Source organism: Anser cygnoides, chromosome 3, assembly GCF_040182565.1.
Source record: "Anser cygnoides isolate HZ-2024a breed goose chromosome 3, Taihu_goose_T2T_genome, whole genome shotgun sequence".
NCBI classification, from domain to species: Eukaryota; Metazoa; Chordata; class Aves; order Anseriformes; family Anatidae; genus Anser; species Anser cygnoides.
The window spans coordinates 69,117,368-69,142,925 of NC_089875.1; the positions used below are offsets into that span (position 1 = coordinate 69,117,368).

Sequence of the window (25,558 nt, forward strand, 5' to 3'; positions counted from 1 at the left end):
CTTCTTTGGGTAGCGGTGGCAGCTGGACGCTGCTGCTTTGCACCTTACCCCCTGCGGGGAAAAGCCAGGTGTGACCCCAGCACCCATATCCCACGCTTGTGAGAAGGTTTGGCCTCCGGTTGCAGGGGCTGCTCACGAGGAGTAGGCTTCGTGCCTCCGGGAAGTGGAGGATTTACTGGATGGGAAAGGACGAGGCTGCTGAGCGTGCGAGCATCCTGCGTCAGGCTCGGCGTGCGGATGCTCCCAGCAGCGTGAGCGTTTTCCTCATTTGGAAAGGGCAGGCAAAAATACAGAAGCTGAGCCTAACTCTAAACACTTAGATCCAGTTTTGACAGTTACTGCCTAGCATAGGTTAGTGCTTGGCTTTGAACAGGACACCAGACATGGTAGGTCGTTTTTTTCGGTTGGTTCATTTGGTTTTGTTTTTTTTTTTTTATTCTTTTTTTATTTTTTTTTCGTTCCCTAGAAGCTGTGCTATGATGCATGCTGCAAAGCAGGGACAAAAGTACTTGAAGACCTTGGAGGCGATGTGGTACCGCCTGGTTTCAAACCGAGCTCTATTTTGATTTTTCTAAATAAGGTTTAGCTCTTCTGCAAAATTGGCTATAATACAATTGAAGTTAGAAACTCAGTTTTAATATTATAAATCTGACTGCTTTCTATTATCCTTTAGTACCAGACCCAGGAAATTCAGGGTCACTTGTTTCAATTGAAAGTTAATTGAGTATCTCCGCAGTGAGGAGTGCTTGTTCCTTACCAGGGCAAAGGGTTTATGCCATTTACTTATAATGGCATTATTAACATTATAAATCTCTGACAGTCAAGCCAAGCGTATTTGGCCTTTTTACGAGGGAAGTTTCATGTTTTTATCATTTGCTGTCATCCAGCAAAAGTATGGCTGTCGTTGCTGTGTTTGCTTTTTTGTAAATGTAATATGAAACTTGTACTGAAAGTGTTACACGTGAAATTCACATCTGTAGTTCGTTATTGAGGTCTCACACCCAGCCCTGCAGTAGCTGTAATGTCAGTTCCTCCCTTTTATCAAGTCATCCTAAAGTGATAATGTTCCTGAGTTACTCTTCCCCAATTTCTCACCTTTTTGTGTTAGTGAATTGGACAGAGTCATCATTCTGGAGTTGTTGGTTTTTTTCAGATGAGATGCCCTAAAAGAATGGGGATTGTGCTGGCGAGCAGTTGACGAACAAGCCCCCGCAGCCACAGCTAGGTCTTCTTTTTAAAGAAGGATACTTAAGTGGGCGAGGTAAGGCACCAACAAAAACAGCAGTACCTCATCAGAAACATAACGCGTGCCTTCCGTGCATGCCAGTTTCAGATACAAAACTGTACATCGAACGAGACTGGACAGCCGTTCGTCCAAGGACAACAAAACTCACACCCCCGTGAATGCGGCCGGCCTGTAGGGGTGTTGCTGGGGCACCTCTCTCCACAGGGTGGGAGGTGGGCGCTGGCATCGCTGTGCCCTGCGGCTCCCTCCTGGGTGAGCGGGTCCCAGCGCCCACGGGCATCGGAAAGGAAAAGCTTTAAAAAAATGGAATCCATCCGCCTCGGAGGTTTTGGTCTGCTGTATTTTGTTCGGGGGAGCAAAAATGTGCAGCTGTTGCTTGCTTGACCTTAAATGGAGATGATCTGGGCTTTCTCCAGTGGGATTAGAGATCTGCCACCAGGGCATGTTTCTTCTCATAAATTTATTTAGAGATCTGGTTGATGTTTGGGATAATGTCCAAGAAGAGACGTGTTATACTGCAGCATACCAGCTCCTCTATTTAAATAATAATAAGACTTGTGTTCACATCGGTAATAATTTCCTAGACTTCTTTTTTTTTTTTTTTTTTGCTGTCACGTGCTGGTTTTGAAAACATTGGCCACCTGTGTAATCGTGAGATGTCACTGTTTGGCCCATTGATAATCTGCATGGAAACGAACCATAACCCAAGCCCTGTTATTTATAAAAGCAAAGAAACCCAGCAGTAAGTCTGCGTACTCGGGTTACCGCAGTCCTTCCTAGGGCTGCTCCAGTTGTCCCTAATACTGAATCACATCTCTACAACATCATGCTGCCTCACGTTTGATTTTCAAATAACCAAAAGCGAAGAGAAGGGAGAAGCGGATGCTCCCGAAATGCACACTGGTTTCTGTGTGTAGCTGGGACAAAGGGGCAGGTTGTGGCATGAAAGCTGAGCACAGGAATGAAAACTTTCCTTTTGTAAACCAGTGTTTCCTGACCTGATTCTGAGATGCTTCCTGCAACACGTGTAGTTGCTGGTAGCCATTCAGGCATCTGCAGATGTGGCTTAGGAGGCACTTTTTGAGGTTTTCTGGTAAGGGAAAGGATCCAGCTAATCTGTCCTTCAGTTAAATTTGTACTGCAGGCCTAGTTTGACTTAAAGGGAGATGTTTCCTTTCCTTTCTTTCTGTAGAAATACAGGCAAAGTAGTGTTTTCAGCTGGTGCGAACAGTCCAGATTTACAGCAGGTAAGGAGATAGCCTAAGCAATTTGGAGATGCTCACGTTGCTCACACCTCTGAGTTCCCTTGCTTGAATTTGATAGCTTTATGACCCAAATGCTTCTGCTTTGCCTGATACATCCTTTAGCACTTATCTGACTTAGGTGATCTCACTCAGACCTGGAGTCTCAGTCAGGTTCTGACAGTCTCTTAGGGATGTTTTCAGGATGCATGGGGACGAGGTTGCCTTTCTGAGACTGCAGATTTCACTGCTCCCATAAGCGGGGCTTACAGTCCCTTGTTAGCATTGTAGGAAGCAGCTCTGCTGAGAAATGTAGGCTTTGGCGTCGTGTTCTTCCCCTCTGGGACAAGAAGTATTTACTTTTCCTGAGCACTGGACAGTCATTAAAGTAGGCTGATCTTCACGTTTTGTTCTTCATTATAAACAAGGTGGACGAAGTTTCTGAAGCTGCAGCTTGTGAAGCATACCTTTGCAAAGCGATTAAAATACCCGTACAAAATAAATGAAGAGAAAACTACAACTTGGGCTGAAATATTTCTCATTTGGGGAATGCTGAAGACTCTGGCAGGACTAGTTGCCTGATCTGTTACTGACCAAAGACATTTTCAGAAAGGTCAGCTTGAATGTTTTCATTTTAGTCAGTGTTACTGGCATGAACTTTTGACCATTAAAGCAGATCACAGAGCTCTGAAACGTATCGTGCCTGTTTATTGTCTTTGGTGCTTTGGTCCAATGTTCGCAGAGGAGCAGGGGAACAAGAAATCTTGCCTGGCTCTTGATCTGAAAATCCACAATGGCCTTCCTCTTCCCACACCCCTGCAGAGAGCTCTTCTTTCCCTTGGATTCAACAGAGCTAACGCGGACTTGACCCGTGGAGCTTTTTATTTTGCAACAAGACATTGACAGCACGGAAAGCCACGCTCTTTCAAATACCTGCTTGCTTGAATATCAGTGAAAATAGGCTAAGGAAAGTCAAATCAGTAACTGGGATGGTAGCAGTTAATTGCAGTCGTGCAAAGTGCCTTCAAAATAGCAATGTGATACAGAATAGGAAGTTCAGTGCTCTTCATTGCAGCAGAATGATTTTCCTTTCTGTGAAATTCATGTGAGAGAGCTGTATTCTGGTGTTTACCAGTGTCCCCAATCGGTTAAGCTGGACGCTGTGCTTTAGGCGGTGCGCTGAGATCCTTATACCTAAGAAACTGTGTTGAGTGTCTTTGAGATAAACTGTTCTAGGAAGCACAGAGATTAGTTGTGTCATTTGACATGTTATGAGTGATGGATGAGCGGCGGGACAAAGGCATATGAAGGAGAGATAAGGTTGGAAGACCATGTTCCAGTTGCCAAGTGGTGCTGCTGGATTATCTCCACTTGAACAGCAACTGCAGGACGGAGGAGAAGCGACTGGGGTTTAGCCTCAGCTGCTGCGTGTCGTCACCTGCAGGCTGTCCGAACAGGGACGCGAGCTTTGCCTGAACGAAGGATTTGCCGGCAGCATTTCGGAGCTGAAGGATCCTCTGGTGAGGAATCCTGCAGGAACCACCCCCATGTAGTATGGAGGGGGAGCTCGTGGACCAGTGGCCTCAACTGCGTGTTCACCTGCCTCATCGGTGTCCTTGCCCACTGCCCATCCTTTTTTTTTTTTTTTTGAGAGCAGCTATATGTTAAAAGACTAGCATAATTACTGTGGTTTCTCTCATACCACCCAAAAATTCAGATCCCAAACTTACTGCTTTAGAATTTGAGGGAACAAATCTTCATATTTTTCTTTGTTCCATTGTACAATGTGCCAAAATAAAAACATTGTCCTACTCCTCTAGTTCAGACCACATATGAGTTCAAAGAACAGATTCTCCCCATCTTGAAAATATTTTTCGGCTATGTATTTTGTTGCGGGCAGCTGCTTCCTGATGGAAATTCTGTTCTTACTCACTGGAGCGTGGAAATTTTGTCATGCGTAGTCCTGCAGGTCCTTTTGGCTGTCTGGCCACCAAGATGATGCAGAGAGCTTTTCTTCCTTGTTTTATGACTCTCTTCTTACAGTAGAAACTATTTGCTTTCCTCTTCCTGCGGCCTCTATGGAAAATGAATTTAGTCCTTTGTGGGGATTTGGTATAAAAGGCAGTGCTCCTCTATAAATTAAGAAATGAAAATTAAACAAAGGCGGTTCGATCTGAAACATGAATGTTGCCACCTTCTAGACAAGCCTCTTTCTGAGTTAAAATACAGTTGCCTAATCCATGTTATTTTGGGTTACTCTGGTGCTATTTTTAAAAGAAGAGACCAGAGTATATTTATAGTTTGGTATATTCTTGTAATAAACCGCAGCATTTACATTAAATTTGAAATTGTTCAGACTGCAGTAACTCCTGTGTAGATCAAGAAGTGTATGGATTAAGGCCATAGCATGTAATTTAATTAGTTTAATATTTTAGCTACCACTGTGAACAGAATATGAACATACTTGTTAAGGGAAGGGAAAGGAAAAAAGGGGAATACTTCACTGTCAAATAGTCTTTGAATATGCTTCTGGGGTTATATAGCTGAAAAACACAACTGCTTAAATATTGAATGTTACTTTTTCAGTGTGTGACTGTAGTGCTGATATCTGTGATCATGCTGGTAGCTGTTATCAGGGAGTATGTGTGGGTTTTATTTTCGTGATTTAATGTTTTCGTTTATTAAGTAGAGAAGTATTTAGAATTTAATCAAGACCACAGAAGCAGAAGTATGGAGAGTCTCCTGAGCTCCCCACAGAGCACTCGGGCTTCCTGGTGCTTCTTCCCACCCACGCAGGATTTTGCAGATTTCCATTCCTCTAAAATGCCTTAGTAATGACAGCGCAGAGAAGTACATCAAGAATTAAAAGAACCTTTTGAGTTTGACTACGGGGTAGAGTGTAGCTTAATGGAAATAAAGTGGACTAGAAATTAGAAAACAATGATTTTGAATCCCATCTGTATTACCAGATCTGAGGATGTTTTCTTCGATTTCTTCCAAGACTGTAAGACAGCTATTTTGAGCCTGAGTCACAGAGGAACTAGATAAAGAGGTGCACATACAGCTTTGAAACAGCTCTTATTGAACCAGCTTTTAGTTCCCTCCAAATGCTTGGTGTTGGTGATGCGCTGTTAGTATATTAGGAAGGGTTTGCTGCAGATGCCCCACTTGTAGCAGAGTGGTCTCATCTCTACAGTGGGAGTTGTTTTCCCTTTCATTCTTCCTGTATTGAACACAAAAAGGTCACCAGGAGAGATGCTTCAGGCTGGTGTGTAGTGCAGCAGTGCAACGTTTTCAGCATTTTGAAAAATGTATTCAGAGCCTCTGAACCAGAAGATGCAACTTCGTCTTCATTTTAGCTCCAAGAATGTTCAGGATGGAGAGGACCTTGTTTTTCTTTTTAATTCAGTCAAGTAATTCATTCAATGGGTGTTAGGGTTTTTTTTTAGACAGGAATAGTCTTTATATGTATCGTTAAAACCAGTATTTTACTTACAAAATTTGGTTTCCACACTAGAGAATTTGCTGTGTTTTGGTACTTCTTGGTGGGCCTTGAAAAAATTGTCTTAGCTTTTATCTCAATGTCCTTTCTGTAAAATGAGACTCAGAAGGCTAGTTTCTTTTTAAGATACCTCGAGGACCTACAAGTGGGATGTACTAGTTGCTGGTGATGGAAGTGCTATTTATTTTTAGTGTGATCTTTCTCTGCTCTATTTCTGCTTATACTGAGGTTCTAGGGCTTTTCCCCCACCCTTCCCCGTGAATTTATCTCCTAAAGACAGAAAACACCTTCGCACGCTGACACGGATGTTCAGATGCTCACTTACATCATACTGCTACTTCGGTAGGAGACAAGTGCGTTTCAAGTGCCCCTCATAAACTCAAGTGGAAAAGGTTCATAATTTGGACTGAAGCCAAACAGTTTAAAAATCCCACGCACAAACTACATGAATACCTTCTGTGCTCGTGTGGTTCCAAATTCCATAGACAATCCTGCGTTAAACTGGCTGCGTTTCTTTCGTTTGTCAGCGGCGCAGGAGTTTCAGGCCAGAATCTTCAAACACCTGACTTCTGAGATGCCAGGACCTGACTTTTCTGAAGCACAAAGCCTCTGTAATTCCTCCTAAAATCTGGGGGGAAAAAACAAAGCCAATGACAAACAGGCACATGGTGTTTCCATGTGTATTTTGTTGTTTGCCTTTTTTTAAGCTGATTTTTCAAAATTACGAGTCATTTCTGGTTGCATAATGATGTATGTGTGCTGTACGGTGATGGGGGTAGAATGATGCCCCTGAGCAATGGAAATCTTCTCGCAGTAGATCCACATGCTGTCCTGCTTGGTTTGCTGGCTGAATCACACGCAGTTCCTCCAAGCAAGAGTTCCTACAGTGGGGGCAGAAACTCGAGTATGCCTCTGATTTTCACATCTGCTGACGCTTTTTAAGGTAGTCACCATCAAAAGTAAATGAGTCCTGGACTCACGTTGTGCAGAGCTCCCAAATCCGTACACCTTATAAACTTTGCACCAGCCTGTTTCTTTGGAGAACTTGTTTTTATCTTCTCATCCCCGGTAAGGTGACTGTAATAAATCCAAGGTGACTTTACTAAATCCCCACAAGCTGTTGCTTATAAAACTTTCTTGTCTTTCTTTCTTCCTTTTTAAAATTTTTTTTCATGGTAATGAGAGCTGGAGAACAACAGAAGTGGGTTTTGCAGGGCTTTTTTGGAGGTTGTTTCTCCTTAACTGTTCAGGTGTATCCACGTAAGAGGGAGCAGAAAGCAGTGTTACCACTACCTGATCGTTCCTTCCCCGTGTGCCGTCAGTCATAACAGGTACAGGCGCTGCACCTGCCAAACCTGAAAGGAAAGTGATTTGGCTGGACCCCGTTCTTTGTGCAAGTGCCCATTGAGACCAGGTCTGGATTGCTATTTTTAAGTAGTTTGTGTGTGTGTGTGTGTGTGTGTGTGTTTGTGTGAATACTTGGTTTTGTTTTCATACAAATATTTTGAGCATTTATGCTTTATTTTTGTGGGAATTTTTTGTTTGTGTTTAACCTCTGCTAAATCTGTTGAATGTTAAATCCATGGTTAATGTTTCTTTTAAAGACATGAAAAGCTGAAACAAACAGTGCAGAAGAAGAGAGGCCCGGTTTTCTGGTCTGGAGGCTAACACCCTAAAGATCTTCCATCTGACAAATGGGGACTGTTGATGAAGGATTTGCCAAGGATCAGTTTTTCCCAAATGCCTACTCCTGCTTCACATTAAACTGAGGGGAGGACACCTCTCTTCTTTTGCATGTCTTGTCAAGAGAATCTGATGCTGTCTGCTTCTTACGGTGTTTTAAATTTTCTTTTCCAATTACTGCACAGCAAGTATTCTTTTTTTCTCCCTCATATTTGCCCAAGTCACACACCTTTCTCATCATCCTCTTGTCACAAAAGGGTCCCGTATGTTTCTGTGCAAGACTGGTGCCAGCTCCGCTCATCCTTGCGGAGTTGCCTGAAGGCTGGCAAAAATAGAAGCCTTTTTGCTTCTTTCTAGGTCACTTTTTGCATCCAGTCTTCTTTAGCAGTGAACAGGAATAATAACTAATGAATGAGCAATTAACACAGGCCCTCAAGAAGCTGATATTTGTAGATACCAGCAATGTATATTTAACAAAAAGGTTTTTATTAGTGGTCAGAACTTGGCTGAGGATGTCCGAGTGCAAATGTCCGAGATACTGTACTTTCAGGGATGTTTCCATTCACGATGGATTCATGACTTAAATTTTCTTCCCAACTATTCTTTTTTTTTTTCCTAATCTATTTCTGTCTTATTCATCCAGCCTGTAAAATCTTGCTGTGAAAAACGTATGCCCTACATTTGCACAGCACTTAAAACAACGGGCATTTTGTTTTACCCTTTGATTAACTGTAGTCACTTTTTGGTCATGCTGCTTTCCAGGTCAGAATGGGAAACAAAGAAAATGGAATTTAACTATTTAACTTCAGTTTATTGTTTCCCAGAAAGCTTCAAGACAAAAAAAAAAAAAGAAGGAAAAAAAAGGAAAAAAAAAAAAAAAGAGATCATGGTTGTTCTCCTTCTGGAAGCTCCCTTTCATCTTCTGATTTTTTTTTTTTTTTTTTTTTAGTAGAGAACATTTGAATTTAAATGTAATGGGAAGATAAAACGCACACTTAATAAAACAAGTGCTTCTATACTTAGGAAAGACCCAATTGTTATCAGTGGAAAATTCCAGGCACTGTTGCTTTTAACGTCACGTTAAGTGGCACCTAGAAGTGTTTTGTGTTCGTAACGTTTGCCAGAATATAAATGGAAAGGATTTCTGACAAAAATAATATTGGCGTTGTGCGGAGCGCGAAGGAATGTTATAACAACACACAAAAGCCAGGGGCATGTAATGGTCGGTGGGAAGATAGGCGGCAGAGGGTGCCCCGTGCTCTGGTGAGCCCGGTGGTAGCTGCAGGTGCCCGAGACGAGGGGCGGTGGGGACGGCCGCGTGCTGGCACTTCACAGGCAGACCCTCCTCCCACATGTAGCAGCAGGCACCTGCGGGGATCCTGCCTGGCCCTCCGAGCTGATATTTCTTTCAGCTGCCTCGTTTGCTGCTGGAGGCTTTTCCCTAATACCCCTGCAGGTGCTAGGTGGGGCGAAACCTCCTCAGGCAGCGGCCGTCGCTGCAGCCGGCCCCCTGTGCTCGCTGCAGGTCGTTGGCTGGTACCGTGGCGGTGTCACAGTGTCACGTAGCAGTGGTCTGTTCAGATTAGGAAACAGCCCTCCGCTGTGGGACAAGGCCATGAGGTCCCTAATACTCAGGTCATGTCTTGTCTGCAGCACGGCTTTCGTTTGGGAAGGGGCTTCAAACAGTCTGGGGAACGCATGAGCGTGCTTTGTAACGCCCTGACTGACTCTGCAACGTCAGCGTGGATGTGTCTGATTCTACAGCGGCACACACACAAAAAAGGGGGGGTGATTGCCCTTTTTTTGTTGTATCGCTTAGCCAGTTTTGAGACTCCAAATGACCACCATCCAATTAGCCTTCTGCAAATGGGGATACCAGTTAGTGCATCTGTCATGCTGGCTGGCTGTTCTTTGGAACGCCCTTGTGTAAAATCCATGCAGTTCAGCTCTGGCTGTGTATTTTTGTAAAATCAGCTCCTTCTTAAACGAGTTTTAATCTTGTTTTTCAGCCTGTGAGGTTGGTGCCTAACTGCCATTGTCCTGATGGGTCATCAAGTAAGGGTGGGCTTGCCCTTTAGGTCCTGAATTTTATTCATTGTAGCTCTTAAAATTTGCATCTTCTTTCAGCTGTTGGTGAGATGCTTTAGCTCCTTTTCCCTATCTTTTTAGTTTATTCTTTACTCTCTTGACACTCTTATCCCAAATTTCATTCATTCTGTATTCTCCTGATACTCTTATTCCAAATTTCATTCCACCAGTCCTGGTCCGATATGTATTCTCAGCCTGGGAAACAAAGTATTTGCAGGCTTCTTCTGTCTCTTCAGCCCATGTCCGTGGCGTTTAGCTCTTTATTCATAAATCAGTTTTTCTTAGCTTCCTAATATTAGGCTTGCTCTTCTTTGAACATGTTCTACTATTTCCGTGACTTTCTGGTGGTATGATGCCCAGGACTGAACGTGTTTTTCCAGCTGGGTTTATGCCAGAGCTATTTAAAGGTGCTGTTGTATTCCTTCCCTCTCCCCCTTTCTCCGTGACCTGACATATCGTATGTAGGCAGCCCAGACTTACATTGAGCTTGTTTTCAGGCAGGTTAAATTGTGAGCTGCTGGCGGGTCTATGCTCCCTGTTAGTCTGTGGTCCCTCTTATATTCATTACTTTGCAGCTTACATATCTATATAGAGTGTGTTTTGGATTTTTTTTCCAAGCTTTATTGATTTTTGGTACTTTTTTGATGTTGTATTTCACCGCTTCCTGTCAGTGTGATGCTAACCTAACTCTGATACATCTGTGTCTCTCAGTACCTCACAATTTAATGTTTCAACTCTGACTTCAATTATCTACTTCTCCTCGTTAAAAATTCCCCAAGGAGCACCGCATGTACCACTGATGGAGAAAGGGTGCGAGGGCGTGACCAGACGTTCTCTCTCTCCTCCACGACTGCTTCAGGTTTGTAGAAGCATAGCAGGACGTGATGCAGCCAAGGTGCTACTGCCAAGAATTTTACGGATTGCATTAGACCGAGCAGAACCACTGTCTCCCTCCCCTAAATGGCAAAGATGGAGCAGAGAGGAGCAGTGAGTAGGTGGTGGTGAAGTACAGACACCACAAGTCAGGGTTTCTTAATTCAGACCACGGTCTTGTTTTTAGCCATCTGGGAGTCTGTTTGTTTTTGTGGCTGTTTTCTCTAGTGCATTTCGGCCAGGCACAGCATCTTTCTGTAGAAGTGATTCCTTGCAGAAATAATTCCTTGCTTTGCTTTAAAGTGATTTCAGAGTTGGGGCTGACTCGACCGTTGCAGCCTCATCTCATTTCTGCTGCGCGAAAGTCCCGAGCCCTGCCTTGCTGTGCTGGCAAGAAGACGGATGGCCTTGCGGGGTTGCCTGAACTAAAGTTGTGTGCCGAAGCACTCCGCCTGATGTTGGGAGGAGGTCCGGGTGGGGAGGAAGGGATGGGCGAATCCTTCTTCTCTTGCTGTGGGCCAGGAGCGGTGGCAGAGCTCATCAGCGACCACCGCGCTGGCTTCACAGATCTGATCCTTTTCCCATCACAGGGGAGGAGCGAGCAGGAGGCGTCTCTGCGATAGCAGCTTTGCTGCTGCCACATCCGCCTCTTCCAGTGAGCAGGGATGGATGGTGGCAGGCCCTCGGCCCTGAGGCACAGCCCACGGAAGGAGCCGCTTGCTTTCTGGTGGCCTTGGTTGCACCCGTTCGTTGCGGTGGGCAGGCTGTGGATGCCCAGAATTGTCTCTCTCCAGAACAGTGAATGCCTGCAAAATTCGCCAAGAGAGGACCGGGGCCTACAGAGTGGCTTTTACAGTAGTGTGGGGCAGCGCAAGCCGCTGGCCAAAAGGGATCGTTCGCTGAGCATAACTTCTGGCTCTCTTCCAGCTGTTAGCAGTGGCCTGCAAAAGCTTTGCTGATGTAGTATAGACGGCACTAAATTACTTGAACTGCAGCTTTCAGGAAAAAAAATCTTTAAAATCCACTTTTTTTTTTTATATCGTTAGTTGTCATTTCGACATTTTCAGATTCCCCCTCTCCTCTGCGATAGGCCGTGTTACTAGGTGGAGCGGTGTGCTGCTCTGTGGGCTGAGACACTGAGCGGTTACAGGCAGAAGCCACAAGCATGTCTGGAGAAGATAATTTTAATTAGTGCAATTAAAATCCCAGCCGTTATTGGCCTAAATTACCCAAATGTTGTTATCCTCTAGTCCAGAGAAAAGTTATTTTCCCACTGTTAAGGAACGTGATGGAATCGGTCAGCAATGTGTGTTCCAGAAACAAATACTTGAGTATAGGCTAGCACAGCAAAGGCTTTTTTATTTTATTTTATTTTTTTCCCAGCAGCTAGCTGTGTCTCAGCAGTGACTTGAAGGCTTGCCAAGTCATGAAAGTCAAGGCCAGGACCTTGTCAAAAAAACAGCCTAGTGAGGACCTTTGGACGCTGCTGTGCAAAGGATACAGCTTTAACAGAGCAGATGTTCCTAGTCCAAGCTTGATACGCTTGGAAGAGGTGCCAGTCGACAAAAATAGTTGTATTTTCTAGGGTAGATGGGGCAGATGGAAAAGAATGCCGTCTGTTTCAAGCTAGTTCTTTTTGTGTGTGTGTGGTTTTTTTTCTCCATAATTGTGGAGGATTCAAGTTGAGTACTTGGAGTTGTGGATGGCTCACTGTATAGGAATCCAAAAAATGTATCTTGCTTCGTTATTTGGTTTGATTTCCTTAAGAGACAAAACACTCGAATGTAAGCGGACCACCTGTGTGTTCCACACCATTCGAAGCATCTAAAAAGTTTGGAAGTCAACACCACGTGCTCACAAATGAGTAAAGTGTCTTGTTATTCTGGGCAGCACTCAGAAGTATTTTTAGCTGTTTCTTTTTTTTTTTTTTAATTGCTGAAACGTGATAACAGAAACAGATCTTTTGTTGTTGTTTTTGTCTGTTCAGAGTGATGACTTGAAGCACACGGGCAGTAGAGATAATGTAAAATAATGTTTTACGGGTTGTTGTACATGTATATCCAGCTGCCATATGCGCCGTAAGATTAGATATATTCCGAAGGCAAACCATCTTGATCAGCAGCTAAGGAGGCCTTACGTATTAGACTTTTTAAGAACTTAGGAGCATCTAATTGACAAAATGATACTCAGTTCTTAACTTTGCAAAACGTGTTGCCTTGCTTTTCAGCACTCTTAATATTTCATTGACTTCTTGTGCAGTCATTTATTGTACTGAAGTTGAAGGCTTTCTTTTTAATTGTAGTGCAAACTGTTGAGCTTACTTAAAGCTAGCACATAGGCAATGTGCTTGCTTTGACGTATTTTGCTAGGAAACCACTGGTGGCTTCCAAAGTATTCTCAGTTATGATGGGTTCATATTTATATAACTGTATTGAGTCTCATCCCCTCTGTATCTCCTCTTAGTTGCTTTTCTGAAGAAGGTTTGTTTTTATTGTTCAGTCTTAAAAAACAAAATTTGCCTTGCTCGGTGAGTGGGATGATTTGGCTTTATAACGCCAGAGATCTCCTGTTTATCCTGTCAAACTCTTGTGGGTTGTTGATTTTTTTATTTTTTTTTGGTAGAGATGGGATTTCTGGCTCAGAGGAGTAGGGAAAATAGAGCAAGGATCTAATCCGACAGCATTTAGGACTGTTTCATTCTTGTTTACTGTACCCAGTGCTGCCGAGGTGGATATATAAAAACAATTAGCTATGGTGGGATGAAGCAAAGGAAGAATTTTCGTGACACCAAGTACAGTGATAGTGATGTTGTCACTTTATGCTGCAGGACATGGCATGTGTGACTAAGCGAGACTTTCCCTGGAGTAGTTTTGTGCTGGTGACTATTAATTCGACCAGTCACAAGTACAGCTGTCATACAGAACAATATGTGACAATCCTGAGGTATTCTGTAAGAACCGAAGACTTCTTTGAAGTTATCTGGTCTGGTTTCAGCAATGCAGACAAAGTTAATTTGAGATTTGTAGATCTGTAAAGATAATGCATGTGTTTTACTTACAGGAGGAATCATGACTCGGTTAACTCATTTGTAGTAGATCTTAATCCATGCAGCACTTAGCTTTTCCTTTCCCCACCTCCCAGTAGAGTACGGTGCCATCTTCTTAGTTTCCCTGAGCAAGCGTAGGTTTAGTGGACTTAGTAGAAATGGCAGATGTGACAGGTTTTATTCCCACATCATTTTCAAACATAGACTATACTCCAGTAAGCAGTTGTATGAGACACCTTTTTTAGGCACGACGTTGAAGAGAATTTCCAAATGCCTTCAGTGTTTTTTATTGCTTGGGGGATGTAATCATGAATGGGCATAGGGCAAGAAATAGTAATCATAGCAACCAGTGAACCGTTTCAGGGTAAAGTTTGATTTTAATATTATTTCACATTTTACTTTTCCTCAAAATGATTCTATGAAAAGGAACTGTTTTTCATGTCAATATTGCCTTTTCGATAACATATAATGCTTAATATTGTCCAGCAAGGTACACAATCAGCCCTAAACCATCTACGTGCTGGATTCTGGATGTGTGTGTTGATTTTTTTTTTCCTTTGTTTACAAATGACTGATAGTATTCCATTAGCTGTTTTGTTGTTGTTGTTGTTTGGTTGTCTGTTTTTCCTCAATAATTGACATTAAATGTTTAATGTGTAGAATTGGGGGGGGATTGGTTTCTTTTTTTTTTTTAATCATTCCTAACTAATTATACTACTCAATCTATCCAGCTTGTTAAGCAAAGGAAGTATTCTGTGAAGCAGATCAATAGGATTTGTTGGGATTTCTTTTTTTGTGACAGTCTTAAAAGGTTCTTTAACTAGTTGATCTTCTATCTAGTTTTAAATTATAAATTAAATGAGGGAAAATGTATTTTTACCTTTTCAGGTTCATTTTATCAGTAGCAAGCTAGGTATTGAACCGACCTAGACTGAATGGGGAAAAATACTCTTTCAACATAGAGGAGAGACCACAGCTGTCAGAAGTTCATGACTTCAGCGCATCGTGGTTCTGGGGTTTAGGCAGTGATTTCTCTCCATTCAGTAGAGCTGTGACAAGAAATGCATAGTGCTCGAATATTACATATCTAATTTTAATAACTGATGCTATGTTTTGGTCTTAATATAGTTTTTTATAATCATAAATAAAGTTTTAAATGTTTAGAACAATGCAAATAAAAAATATCCTTAAAAGTCTGTTTAAACTTTTAAAACCAAATTGAGCCATGTTTTCACTTTCTTCTCCTGCTGCTTTCCAAAAACATAGAAGGAACATAGTCCAAGGTGACTCCCAGATAATAAAAAGAGAAGTCTCTTTCTCCAGTGTTGAATAAAATGGTGGAAGATGAGATGATTGCTTATGGCAGCTGATGCTGGGATGCGTCTGTCTGATCACTGTAGTTCTAACTTAAACCTTCCACCTTATGTGAATTCCTGACACGAATGCTTGTAATACTTTTTATGTTCTGAATATGAAAACACTCCTGATTAAACATCCCCGTTAGTTGTTTACTCTTCTAAACCATGATGTTGTTGGCTCCTATTCAATATGACTGTTGCCTTCAGATCAGTTTGTGTTGAGATGCACAGCCTGGCTTTTGTGGAGATTAATGGAAGTCTGAAATCTGTTACTTCCGAAATTTTTATTCTTGAGAACAGTTAGGATTTAACCAGAATTGTATTATCATATTCTATATTTCAAATGTACATGCTTATAGAAAGTATTTCTCTTTCTCTATCTGCTGAAGTTACAGGTGGGAGTCGAACAAGTGAAAGGAATGCTAAGCATTATCTGCAAGTTATCAGCCAGTCTAAAGCTATCTCATTTGTAGTACTTGAATAATTGCAGCAGGATACGAACATTCTGTGTTGTTTGCATTAATAAGTAAAGATGTTTGTTGCCTTAATAAGTATTTAAGTTCTAAATGAGCTTTTCATCTCAAACTGCTTTCAGAGCTGTAAATTCATTAGTAGAGAAATGATAAAATGGTGTTTAAATCACTGATGCTGAAGTTTGTTAAAGAAAGTCCTTATAAATCCAATTTTTTTATATAAAGCAAATCTGATTAGATTGCAAAGCATTGTTACGTTTCTGAAATAACAGACTACTTTGTAAATTCCCTAATATCTAGGAGATTATTTACCTTTACTGTTTTGGAGGCTAATGATAGAAATGTTTCATGCAGGTTCCAACTGGAACATCTCGTCAGAGTTACCCAGCTACCAGCTATCAGGACTTCAGCAACTGGGAATCTCTAATGAAAATTAAAGAGGGGCTGCTAAGACAGAAAGAGATTGTGATCGATCGGTGAGTAAGCTGCTCCTGCTGCATCTGTTAGATTAGATGACATAAAAGCTATGATGTAGAAACTGACTTTCAGGAGAGCTGTTTATTCAGTAAAGTTGTTAGGTTTCAGTCCAGCATATGTTTATGCACAAAATATGTGGTGCCTAGACCTTGCCAGGAGAGAAGACAGGCCGCTTGCTAAAAGCCTTTTACAGATTTGGGAATGTACTTAGGGGTCTGATGCCTTTGCAGTGGAAAAGAGAGACCAACAGCCAGTTCTGCTGTCAGCCTGCCCAGCCTAGCTTCTTACACATCTTTGTGTTCGTATCAGACATCTTTCTGCTTGCAAACGGGTCTTGGGGGTGATACAAGATGAGAAATGGTAAACGGCATTGAACTGACTTTCTTCTCCATGACCAGCAGAGAAATGCAATATATTTGAAACCAGCTGGTAAAGCTTTGAGAATTTGGTGTTTACAGAAACATACAGTGGTAAAATCCTATTTAAATGCTCATACAAATTATGTAGATAATAAAATACTAAATTCAGTACATCAAGAAATACATTGTTTCTAATTAAAATTGATACCAATCTGAGATAAGCCTTGGCAGCAGCTCACTGCTGTAAGTTTCTAGTATCTTTGAAGTAATTTCTGGAATTTTTGAAGTTCTAACTTAATGATGAAATGAAGCCTTAGTGAGGAAAACGTGCTTTTATTAAAGGGCTTGAGCTTAATGAAGCTTACACTAAATTAGCAGATGTCATCAGGAGCTGCAGTTTGGATGCAGGACATTGAGGAAGGGCATTTTTATATTTGATATAATTATCATTTGGCTTAGTCTGTGTTTTAATAATAAACTCTTGGCTCGTGGCTGAAAGAGGAGTGGTTGTTCTGATCTTGAAATAGTTTTGCCCTCTTACTGCTACTTTGCTCCACAGCCTGAGGAGAACTGTGTAAAGTAGGTGTGTGCTAATCACAGGAACGCCAGGCATCCTGATGAATGTTTTCGTACTTCATCTGATAGTTACTCTCCCTTAATGGGTGGAGATGGACAACTTCGGCACGATTTTCTTTGGCAGCAGAATTATGCACAATCTGTTCCTTCCTCCGTTGCAACCGAAGAAGGAGCTGCAGTGGTTTACGATGTTTCTGCCCCCTAGCAATCCGACCAGTACCTCTGCTGTCACTGCGGTGATGGTCAGCATCAGCTTCCCCAGCTCAGCTAAGGCACGTGCCAGTGTGCGTTTTCCTGCCTCTGCGGTGGGCGATGGTGCGCAGAGCAGGAACTGCTGGGGCGTGGGCACAACATCCCGCCCTGCTGCGGAGGTGGGGATCTCCCAAGGGGACAAGCAGTTAAGATGGAAACATCCTTAACCGTTGCATAGATCTCTTCTGTCAGAGCCTTTTGATCAGCTGCTTAGGGGCTGTCTAAATCACAGCAGCTTTTCCAGGCTTGCTGTATCAATAGTAATGCTGTATAACATGCAACCCTCCTTTCAGTGCCCAGGCTGTCACCAGCATTTGTAAGCACGTCGCGCATGATGGCCAGGGGCCGTCTTTGGTGCCTCTGCCGAGCACCTACGCTCTACGTGAAGGCTTGTTATACAGTGGCAACCAAAATGTCAGTTCACATTATTCTTCTCACTCCGAAAACGGATTTATAGTCAAGGGTGAAGTTTCATTTTACTGAAGTGACAGTTTGCAACCTCGTTACCTGCTAATGTTACTTGATACTGTCCATCCTGAGGAAGAAAAGCTATTTTTTGACATCCCATGGCAATGTGTTAGTTCTTTTTTGTACAAAACATACTCCTGAATGACTTAGAGATAGTGAATACAGTTCTCTCTGGATTTAAGGGGGAAGTCAGTTGAGGTGATTCCTTTCCATTCAGCTGAAAAGGCAAAATACGCTCTGAAAGCTATTGAAGTGAGCAAAGACCACTTAGTGATACTACAGTCATTTGCTTTAAGTAGACATTGGGTGTTACAGTTAAACACAATGTGAGTTGAAATAATGCAGCATAATAATGCACCGCAGGGAAAGCGTTCTTTTAAATATTGAGCCTGCATTTGAGCAAAAAAAAAGCCTTAAAATTTATGATTTGAAAATGAAATGAAATAAAATAATTTCAAATAGATCATTTGTGTTACTTAAAGTTAGTACAAAATGATAGTGCATATTTGGAAGGATTTTGCAAAAGATTTTCTTTTTTTTTTAATAAAGAAATACTGTTTTCTATGACAAAAAATATTGATGATTTCACTCATGGAGAAAATAGTACATACTTGCTGTCCAAAATCCTAGAAACAGAGAACCAGTATAAAGTGTTAGTGTTATATTTATTATTAGATGGAGTATTCACAATACTTACATACGAGTAATATCTTTTTTCAAGGCTATCTGTATTTTGCAAGGGTAGACACAAGGCACTGCACTGAGAATCAAGATGATGTTTGGGACCCAACCTAGGTCTGCTGAGGGTTGTGCTCAGTGGCACAGAGTCTGGTTGGAGGCCTGTAGCTAGTGGTGGCCCCCAGGGGTCCGTACCAGGTCCAGCCTTGTTCAACTTACTCATCAATGACCTGGATGAAGGGACAGTGCACCCTCAGCAAGTTTGCTGATGACACAAAACTGGGAGGAGTGGCTGAGACACCAGCGGGCTGTGCCGCTGTTCAGAGGGACCTGGATAGGCTGGAGAGGAACCTCATGAAGTTCAACAAAGGCAAGTGCAGGATCCTTCACTTAGGGAAGAATAACCCCAAGCAGCAGTACAGGTGGGGGCTGACCTGCTGGGGAGCAGCACTGCAGAGAGAGACTTGGGGTTCCTGGTGGACAGCAGGCTGACCAAGAGTCAGCAATGTGCCCTTGTGGCCAAGAAGGCCAACGGTGTCCTGGGGTGCATTCGGGAGAGTGCTTCCAAAAGGCTGAGGGAGGTGATCCTCCCTCTCTACTCAGCCCTAGTGAGGCCACACCTGAAGGATTGTGTCCAGTTCTGGGCTCCCCAGTACAAGAGGGACATGGAGCTCCTGGAGTGAGTCCAGAGGAGGGCTACAAAGATTATGAGGGGACTGGAGCATCTCTCTTATGAGGAGAGGCTGAGAGAGCTGGGCCTGTTAGCCTGGAGAAGAGAAGGCTGAGAGGGGATCTTATCAATGTGTATAAATATCTGAAGGGAGGGTGTCAAGAGGATGGGGCCAGACTCTTTTCAGTGATGTCTGGTGACAGAACAAGAGGCAATGGGCACAAACTGAAGCACAGGAAGTTGCAGCTGAATATGAGGGAGCACTTCTTTATTGTGAGGGTGACAGAGCCCTGTCACAGTTGCCCAGAGAGGCTGTGAAGTCTCCTTCTCTGGAGATGTTCGAAACCTACCTGAGCGTGATCCTGTGCAGCGTGCTCTAGGTGGGCCTGCTCGGCAGGGGGTTGGACCAAAGGATCTCCAGAGGTCTCTTCCAGCCTCAGCCATGCTGTGAGGCCAAAAGGCTACTGGTCTACCTGGTCTTACCATAAACTTCTCAAGCCAATTCAAGTTCTGAATACTGGCCTAAAATAATTGTACAAAGCCTGCTAAATTTTGGTTAATTAGAATTCAAGGTGATGGTATTTAAGCTGCATATGCTTTTAGGAAGTGGAAGAGGAATTCTGCTGTTGATAGAGGTCTTGGTAGTAGGTGTTGGCCGAAAAAGCCGTTTATGCTTGTAGTTCTTGAAGAGTTTTAATAGGTGTGGTCTTCTTAAAACATGTCTCATGTTGAATTTACTGTCTGATAACTGGAAGATGTCAGCAAGACTTGTTTAATTCTTGAGGGGGATAGAAGCTTGGGAGAGCTGGGTTACCCTCCTGCTGTCTGGAAGCTGAGGAGCAGCACAGCAAATGGCAGGAGGATACCGAAGAGTGGTGCTCTGAGCCCTGCTGCTCCAGCCTTAGCTGTTTGCTGTTGACAGGTACAAGGAAGAGTTGGATGAAAAGAAACATCCCGGGAACACCCTTATCTTGCTCTTGTCACCAGCTGCCCTTTCAACTGCATGGTTGCTATCCAGTTTATTTGAGGTTAAAACGCACTCTTCTGCTGTGAATTGCGCCAGGAGCCAGGAGGTGGAGGAGCTGAATGTCACTTCGCACCACACACCTTGTTCTGTGTGGGGTGCTTAAGTCTGTTAATATGCAGGAAACAGAGGCTGTGGATGTAGCAGTCTCATCGAGCTATTTCACCTTTACCTTGTTATAAAGGTGGGGGGAGGAAACAAAAACCTGCTGCCTGTTTCCCTTCTTGCCCCACAATGACAAAAAAAAGCAACAGAAATCCAGCTCTTCAGGACTAGATTATTAAAATCCCATGTTTTGCATCAGAAATCTTACCGGTTTGGAAAAGCTGCAAACGAATTATTGTTTAAAATGATTCAAGGAATAGTACTTACTATGTAAATCACCTCACTTGGGTAGGTTTGTGTGTCACTGGAAATTCAAAGCCATGAACAGGATTAAAAAAAGCAAAACAAAACAGAAAAAAAACCACAGCCACTTGCATTTGTGAATAGAGTAAGTGGCTTGGTATGTGTTCTATACATTGGGGTGAATATCACATTTTCTAATAGATGACTTAAAATCAATTTGACACGTGTAGTTGAACAAGTATAAATGAACGTAGTTGCAGAAATGGGTGGGTATAAAAGTGGTTTTATTTTGCCTTTAAAGCTACGGTAGGAATTGCTGCCAATTTAATGAATCAGAGAGTGAAATCTGTTTTTAAATCTGCTCTTAAAGAATGGGGAAGACCTCATTTTCAAAAAGGGAAAATGTGGCATGAGGGAGGAAGCCCAGCGTGTGTGTGTGCACAGGAGCACGTTGGCACTTCCTAAAGGTGTGTATCGCATTTTTTCCACTTCAGCTCTGTTGGTACAGGCTGTGAATAAGGGTTAAGGGTCTTAAGGGTTTTGTCTGTAAGAGGAAATCTGCTGCTGTAACAATTACTACTAGAATGTCACCCACTGTACAAAATAATTGGATTATGTCATTGTCTTACTTCTTCCCCAGTTTAATATGTAACACTACATTATATTTAGCACCAGAGGGAGCCAGCAGTGTTTGTGTTGGTTTAGAAAATTACAGCATCGCGTTCTAATTCTTTGTGTTGTTTCTGTATTGTGTACTCTGTTCAGTACATTAACAATACTGAAATTACAGTGTTTTGGTACAATTGTGAGTGTATTTTAAGACTGGCCAGCCACTGTGGATGTCTCCAGTGTGGTATTGGCACTGTTTGTTTGGCAGGGATCGCATATAGGGGGGTATGTGAATAAATGCCAAATATCTGAACATATGACATAAGCTGCTGAGAATAACACTCTGCATGCAGTGTTCTCTTCCAGGCAGCTCGAGGGCATTTGAACTGCTTTTTAAGGAAAGGTAGATATAAAAGCATAATTTTAGTGAATAGCTGTCATTCCTCGAGGCACAACAACATTTGCATTCTTAAAACAGTTGCTAAATCATTAGCTTTCCATCCAGAGTTGAATTACACTTAAATGTTCTCATTGGGACAGTTGTATTAGGTTTTCTTTGCCTCCTGTCAGATTGGCATGCCTTGATTTGTTGACATCAAACTGCATGTGAGCTGGTAGCGTTCGTGTTACTGCTAGCGTAAAGCTGTAATTTGCCTAATTTGAGGATGCTCTGTTAAGATTTACAGCATTAGCATGTCCATTTGAGGGACAATTTGATGCCATTTTTGATGAAGTCACACTGAGGCTTTCTGCCACCCTGGATCTGAGCAAGCACGTGTACAGTGGGAGTCCTGTGCAGGGAGTAAGGCTGCAGGGAACCTTCTTGGCTGCCTTGCTGTGTGAAATGCTCTTTGCTTGCAATAATACCTTGAAAAACATGGACTTATCTTTTTTGGATATCGGTGATCACTCTTAATTTGTGGTTGAGGTATCTTAGGCTGGTAAGCTTTTGGGAAGGTTTTGTTACAGGGTGATCATTTTCGCAGTATTAAAAGTTCACCTTTTCAGGTGAGTACTAGTAATATCGATGGAACGGAATGCTAACAGCTCTTCTTTAGATAACAGCCTGAAATGTGGCTCTAATGAGGGAAAGTAGTGCTGGAAATGACCTACCTGATGTTTGTGCCAGGCCATGGAGGAGAAGCTGCAGTGGTATCGCTCCTGATCTCTGTACCCTGTTCTTGAAAGCCTGCAGTCGCAGATGGTCTGCAGCCTTTCTAGGTAGGACAGTTTGCTGATTAATGAGCTTAAACATTAGAAAAACATTAGAAAACTTTTCCTAATATGTCCTAGTCTTTCCTCCCAGGTCACGTTTCCTAGACCTCTGGTAGCTTTCATTATTCCTTGAATTCTCTCCAGCCGATTTTACATCTTCCCCAAAGTGTCCGAAGCGGACAGCTGAGGCCTCCCTCCTGCTGCCTACGTGCCTCTCCCACAGGCCACCCCTCTGCAGTGCCTGGCTGTGCAGTACCGCCTTGTGTAGTGCTCAGCTCTAATCCCAGACCTCCTTCTCTGGAACTGCTGCTGCAACATTTTCTGTCCTGTGAATTTAAATGTTTTTAGGCAGTTTCAATATTTGGCAGAAATGGGAACAGCAGGGGAGCGGCACGGCTTGCTCTGTATGCATCCTGTCAGGAGTCTGCAAGAGTTGCAATTCTCCTGCCATGGAAATGAGGGTGCCATCCTCTGTGGGCAGACAGACGTGTATGTGTCCTGCTCGTTCCTTACACCCGCTTGGTTAAATAGTGGAGATCATTTGAGAAAGTTAAGTGAGTTGTTGACCATGCTTTTGCCTGGCCTCCCTTTACATCAGTGCTAGCTTACCTCCCGTGAGTCAGGCTAACATGTCAAACTTCAGTGCAATTCAAAATAATCATTTAAAAATGATTTGAGGGAGAAAAAAAACACACAAAACCCCACCAGACTTGATTGCATAACAAAATTGGAGACCATCTCTTTTTTTTTTTTATTTTTTTTCTTCATGAGCTTCAATGGTATCAGAGCTCTTTGGCTTTATCTTACAAGTTATGGAAAATGTATTTGCATTGTTCTTAAGACTTTGTTTACTGCTGATCTCTCTTCCTATCAGTACTTTGCGCGTTTGGACTAGTGGTCCCAAGAGATCATGCCTTTAAAACAAAGGGACATAAAAATCAGTATCCAGCTTCTTAAAGGAACAAAACAAAGCAGTATTATCTTTAACTGCAGTGTGGAATAAGTAATATTGGTACTACAGAGGGACCCTTTTTACATTATACTTCACGGCCTGATTCTGAGGAGATCTGTTGAAGCATTTTCATCTAAAGCAACTATTTCTCAGTAACCTTTGAAGGTGAGCATCAAATGTCATTTAATTCATTATGAAGTTACTAGCATTGCTTTGGTGAGAGAAAAGGCTGTTTTCTGCAGTCCCTGAAGTGTCTGAAGATGCTGGACTTTTATCTTCACTTGTAGTCTAGGAGTCTTAGATTTATGCTAATTTAAGTCTCTTAAAAGTTGAGGGGAGGAAATGCTTCTCTGGCCACTGTGGGTTTTCATGTTAGAATAAGTGGAAGGTAAGATGGTTTTCTAGAGGACAGATTGGGTTGGTCCCAGGTTGAAGAAAATGTGGCTTGTTTCCAGACAAATGTAGATATGAGTGTCTGCCTAAGCATGTGTGCGCGGTTAGCTGGTCCTGTGTGAATACAAGAAAATGATGTGAATGTCATTTATGTTGTAGTAATGTTCTGAGAGATGCACAGAAGCAATTTGTATGTTAAACAGTTTGTTTATTATTGATGCTGGTCTCTGGAGGCAGTCCAGGCTCTTGCATACGGAGCTGAGTTGTATCTGTGCTACCCCATGTCCTTTGTGCTGACGCAAGTTTTCAAAGAAGTTTGTATGAGCCAAAGGACAGAAATACAAGAGAATTAAGATCCCCCTCAGCTGATATTTCACAGTTATGGCTGTAATTTTCTTTTTGTTCATAGCTCTAGTTGTGTCACAGGACACCTGTAGTTTTCCTCTGGATTCTGACCAGCTTCAAAAGTAGAGTCCTAGTCATCCAGGACAAGGTGAGCTTGTATGGCATTTGGTGGAGCACAGCATCGTATCTTCTCCGTGTCAGTCTGCGGAGAGTAGTGACCCAAGGATTACATACCACCAGAAGCAAGCAGCCCCTTGCTGTCTGTAGGGCAGAGAGACTACAAAATGAGCAGCCTCCCCACTAGAGCCAGGGGCTCCTGGGGAACGAGAGGGGGAACGGGAAAGGGTCCAAGATCTGATGAGGGACTGAGCCTCTCCCGTTACAGATCGGGCAGCACAGTGTTGGTGTATTCTCTTCTTGCAGCCTGTATGTACCAACTGAAAGCGAGCTGCTGATTTACAGACCTGGCTGTAGGTGAGCTAGAAACAGTCACTCATTATAAGAGAAGAGCACAGATGTTGGACTGTTCTGCTGTTTGTGAGGGATTTAAAGAGTGGTTTGTTTCTTTACGTGCATAATTGCTTGAAAGTATTCTGGGATTTTCTTTTGTCCCCCATCCTCTTAACATCAAAAGAGAGACATTTCAGACTGATTTAGTGAACCACTCTTATGCTTGATGCTCAGAACTGACTTTCTCCCCAGACGTGGTGACATTCAGAGCTTTTGCTTTCTTCTGCAGCAAGGGACATTGGCAGAGACCTGCCCAAAGCTTGCAGGCAAGTGTCACTTCATCGGTTTCAGTCTTCTGAGTGTGGGATTTTAGCTTCCTGGTAATCAACATGCTTTGCTTTGTTTTCAGTTGTTGGGCTCAACACAGAGAAAGCTGTGTGGAAATATTAGTATTTTTAACAGACAGGCAGTCAGATAAGGTGAATGATTCCCCTTAAACTCCATAAAAATAACTACAGTCTTCATTATCTTGATCAGGTAGCCTAGGCTCTAGTGCCAGTGGTTTGTGCAAGGATAGTAGTTGGTAATTCCACAGGAAAGGCGAGACAATTGCATGAACTACTATGACAGGTTTGTGACTTTTCGTTAACTTACAAAGTGTCATTGATCTGTGGTAGTGAAACATGATTGAAGGCTTGCAATTTTGCATCAAAAAGAAACGATGCTTGAGGAAAAGGAAAAAAAAATAGATAAAGGTGGGGAGGGGGACAAAAGATGTGTGCATTTTCCAAGATCTGCAGAGTAGGCAAAGTCATTACTTTGTGGAAATGATAGGTCTTTCTGTAAATAAACTAGCTAGCATGTAAATAACTAACGTGGGGGAATCAGGAAAAAAAAAAACAACTAGATAGAGGGCACGTTAGAGCACGTAGCCATCAAGTTTCTTGGATAGCCTGTCATGTTCTTTGGATAACCTGTCACTGCTGCTGAGTCCTGTCAGAACAAATGTATCTGGGAGCATCATAGGGAGGATTTGGTCTTAGGATAGCTATAAATTATGGCTGGAAGTTCAAAAAAAGGCAGTGAAAAGGCATAGGGTGAAACTCCAGGCCATCAGAGGAATTTGTAGAAGAAAAATAGTAATGAAAATATGGATAAAACAAGCAGGCTACTTCTGAGGAAAAAAAAAAAAAAACAGGCACCTGAAAAATCAACTTATCTAAAGTAAACTA

The 25,558-nt window shown here is 42.6% G+C and overlaps 1 protein-coding gene across 4 annotated transcripts in view; it reads left to right on the forward strand.

Annotated features, from left to right (window-relative positions):
- The window catches only part of CEP85L (centrosomal protein 85 like), a 147,520-nt gene that overhangs the window by 99,114 nt on the left and 22,848 nt on the right, over nt 1-25,558 (forward strand). For all 4 annotated transcript variants that reach the window (XM_048065552.2, XM_048065551.2, XM_048065549.2 and 1 more), the window contains exon 4: nt 15,865-15,986. In XM_048065552.2, coding sequence (XP_047921509.1) covers nt 15,865-15,986 — 122 coding nt within the window. The remainder of the gene's footprint in view (nt 1-15,864; nt 15,987-25,558) is intronic.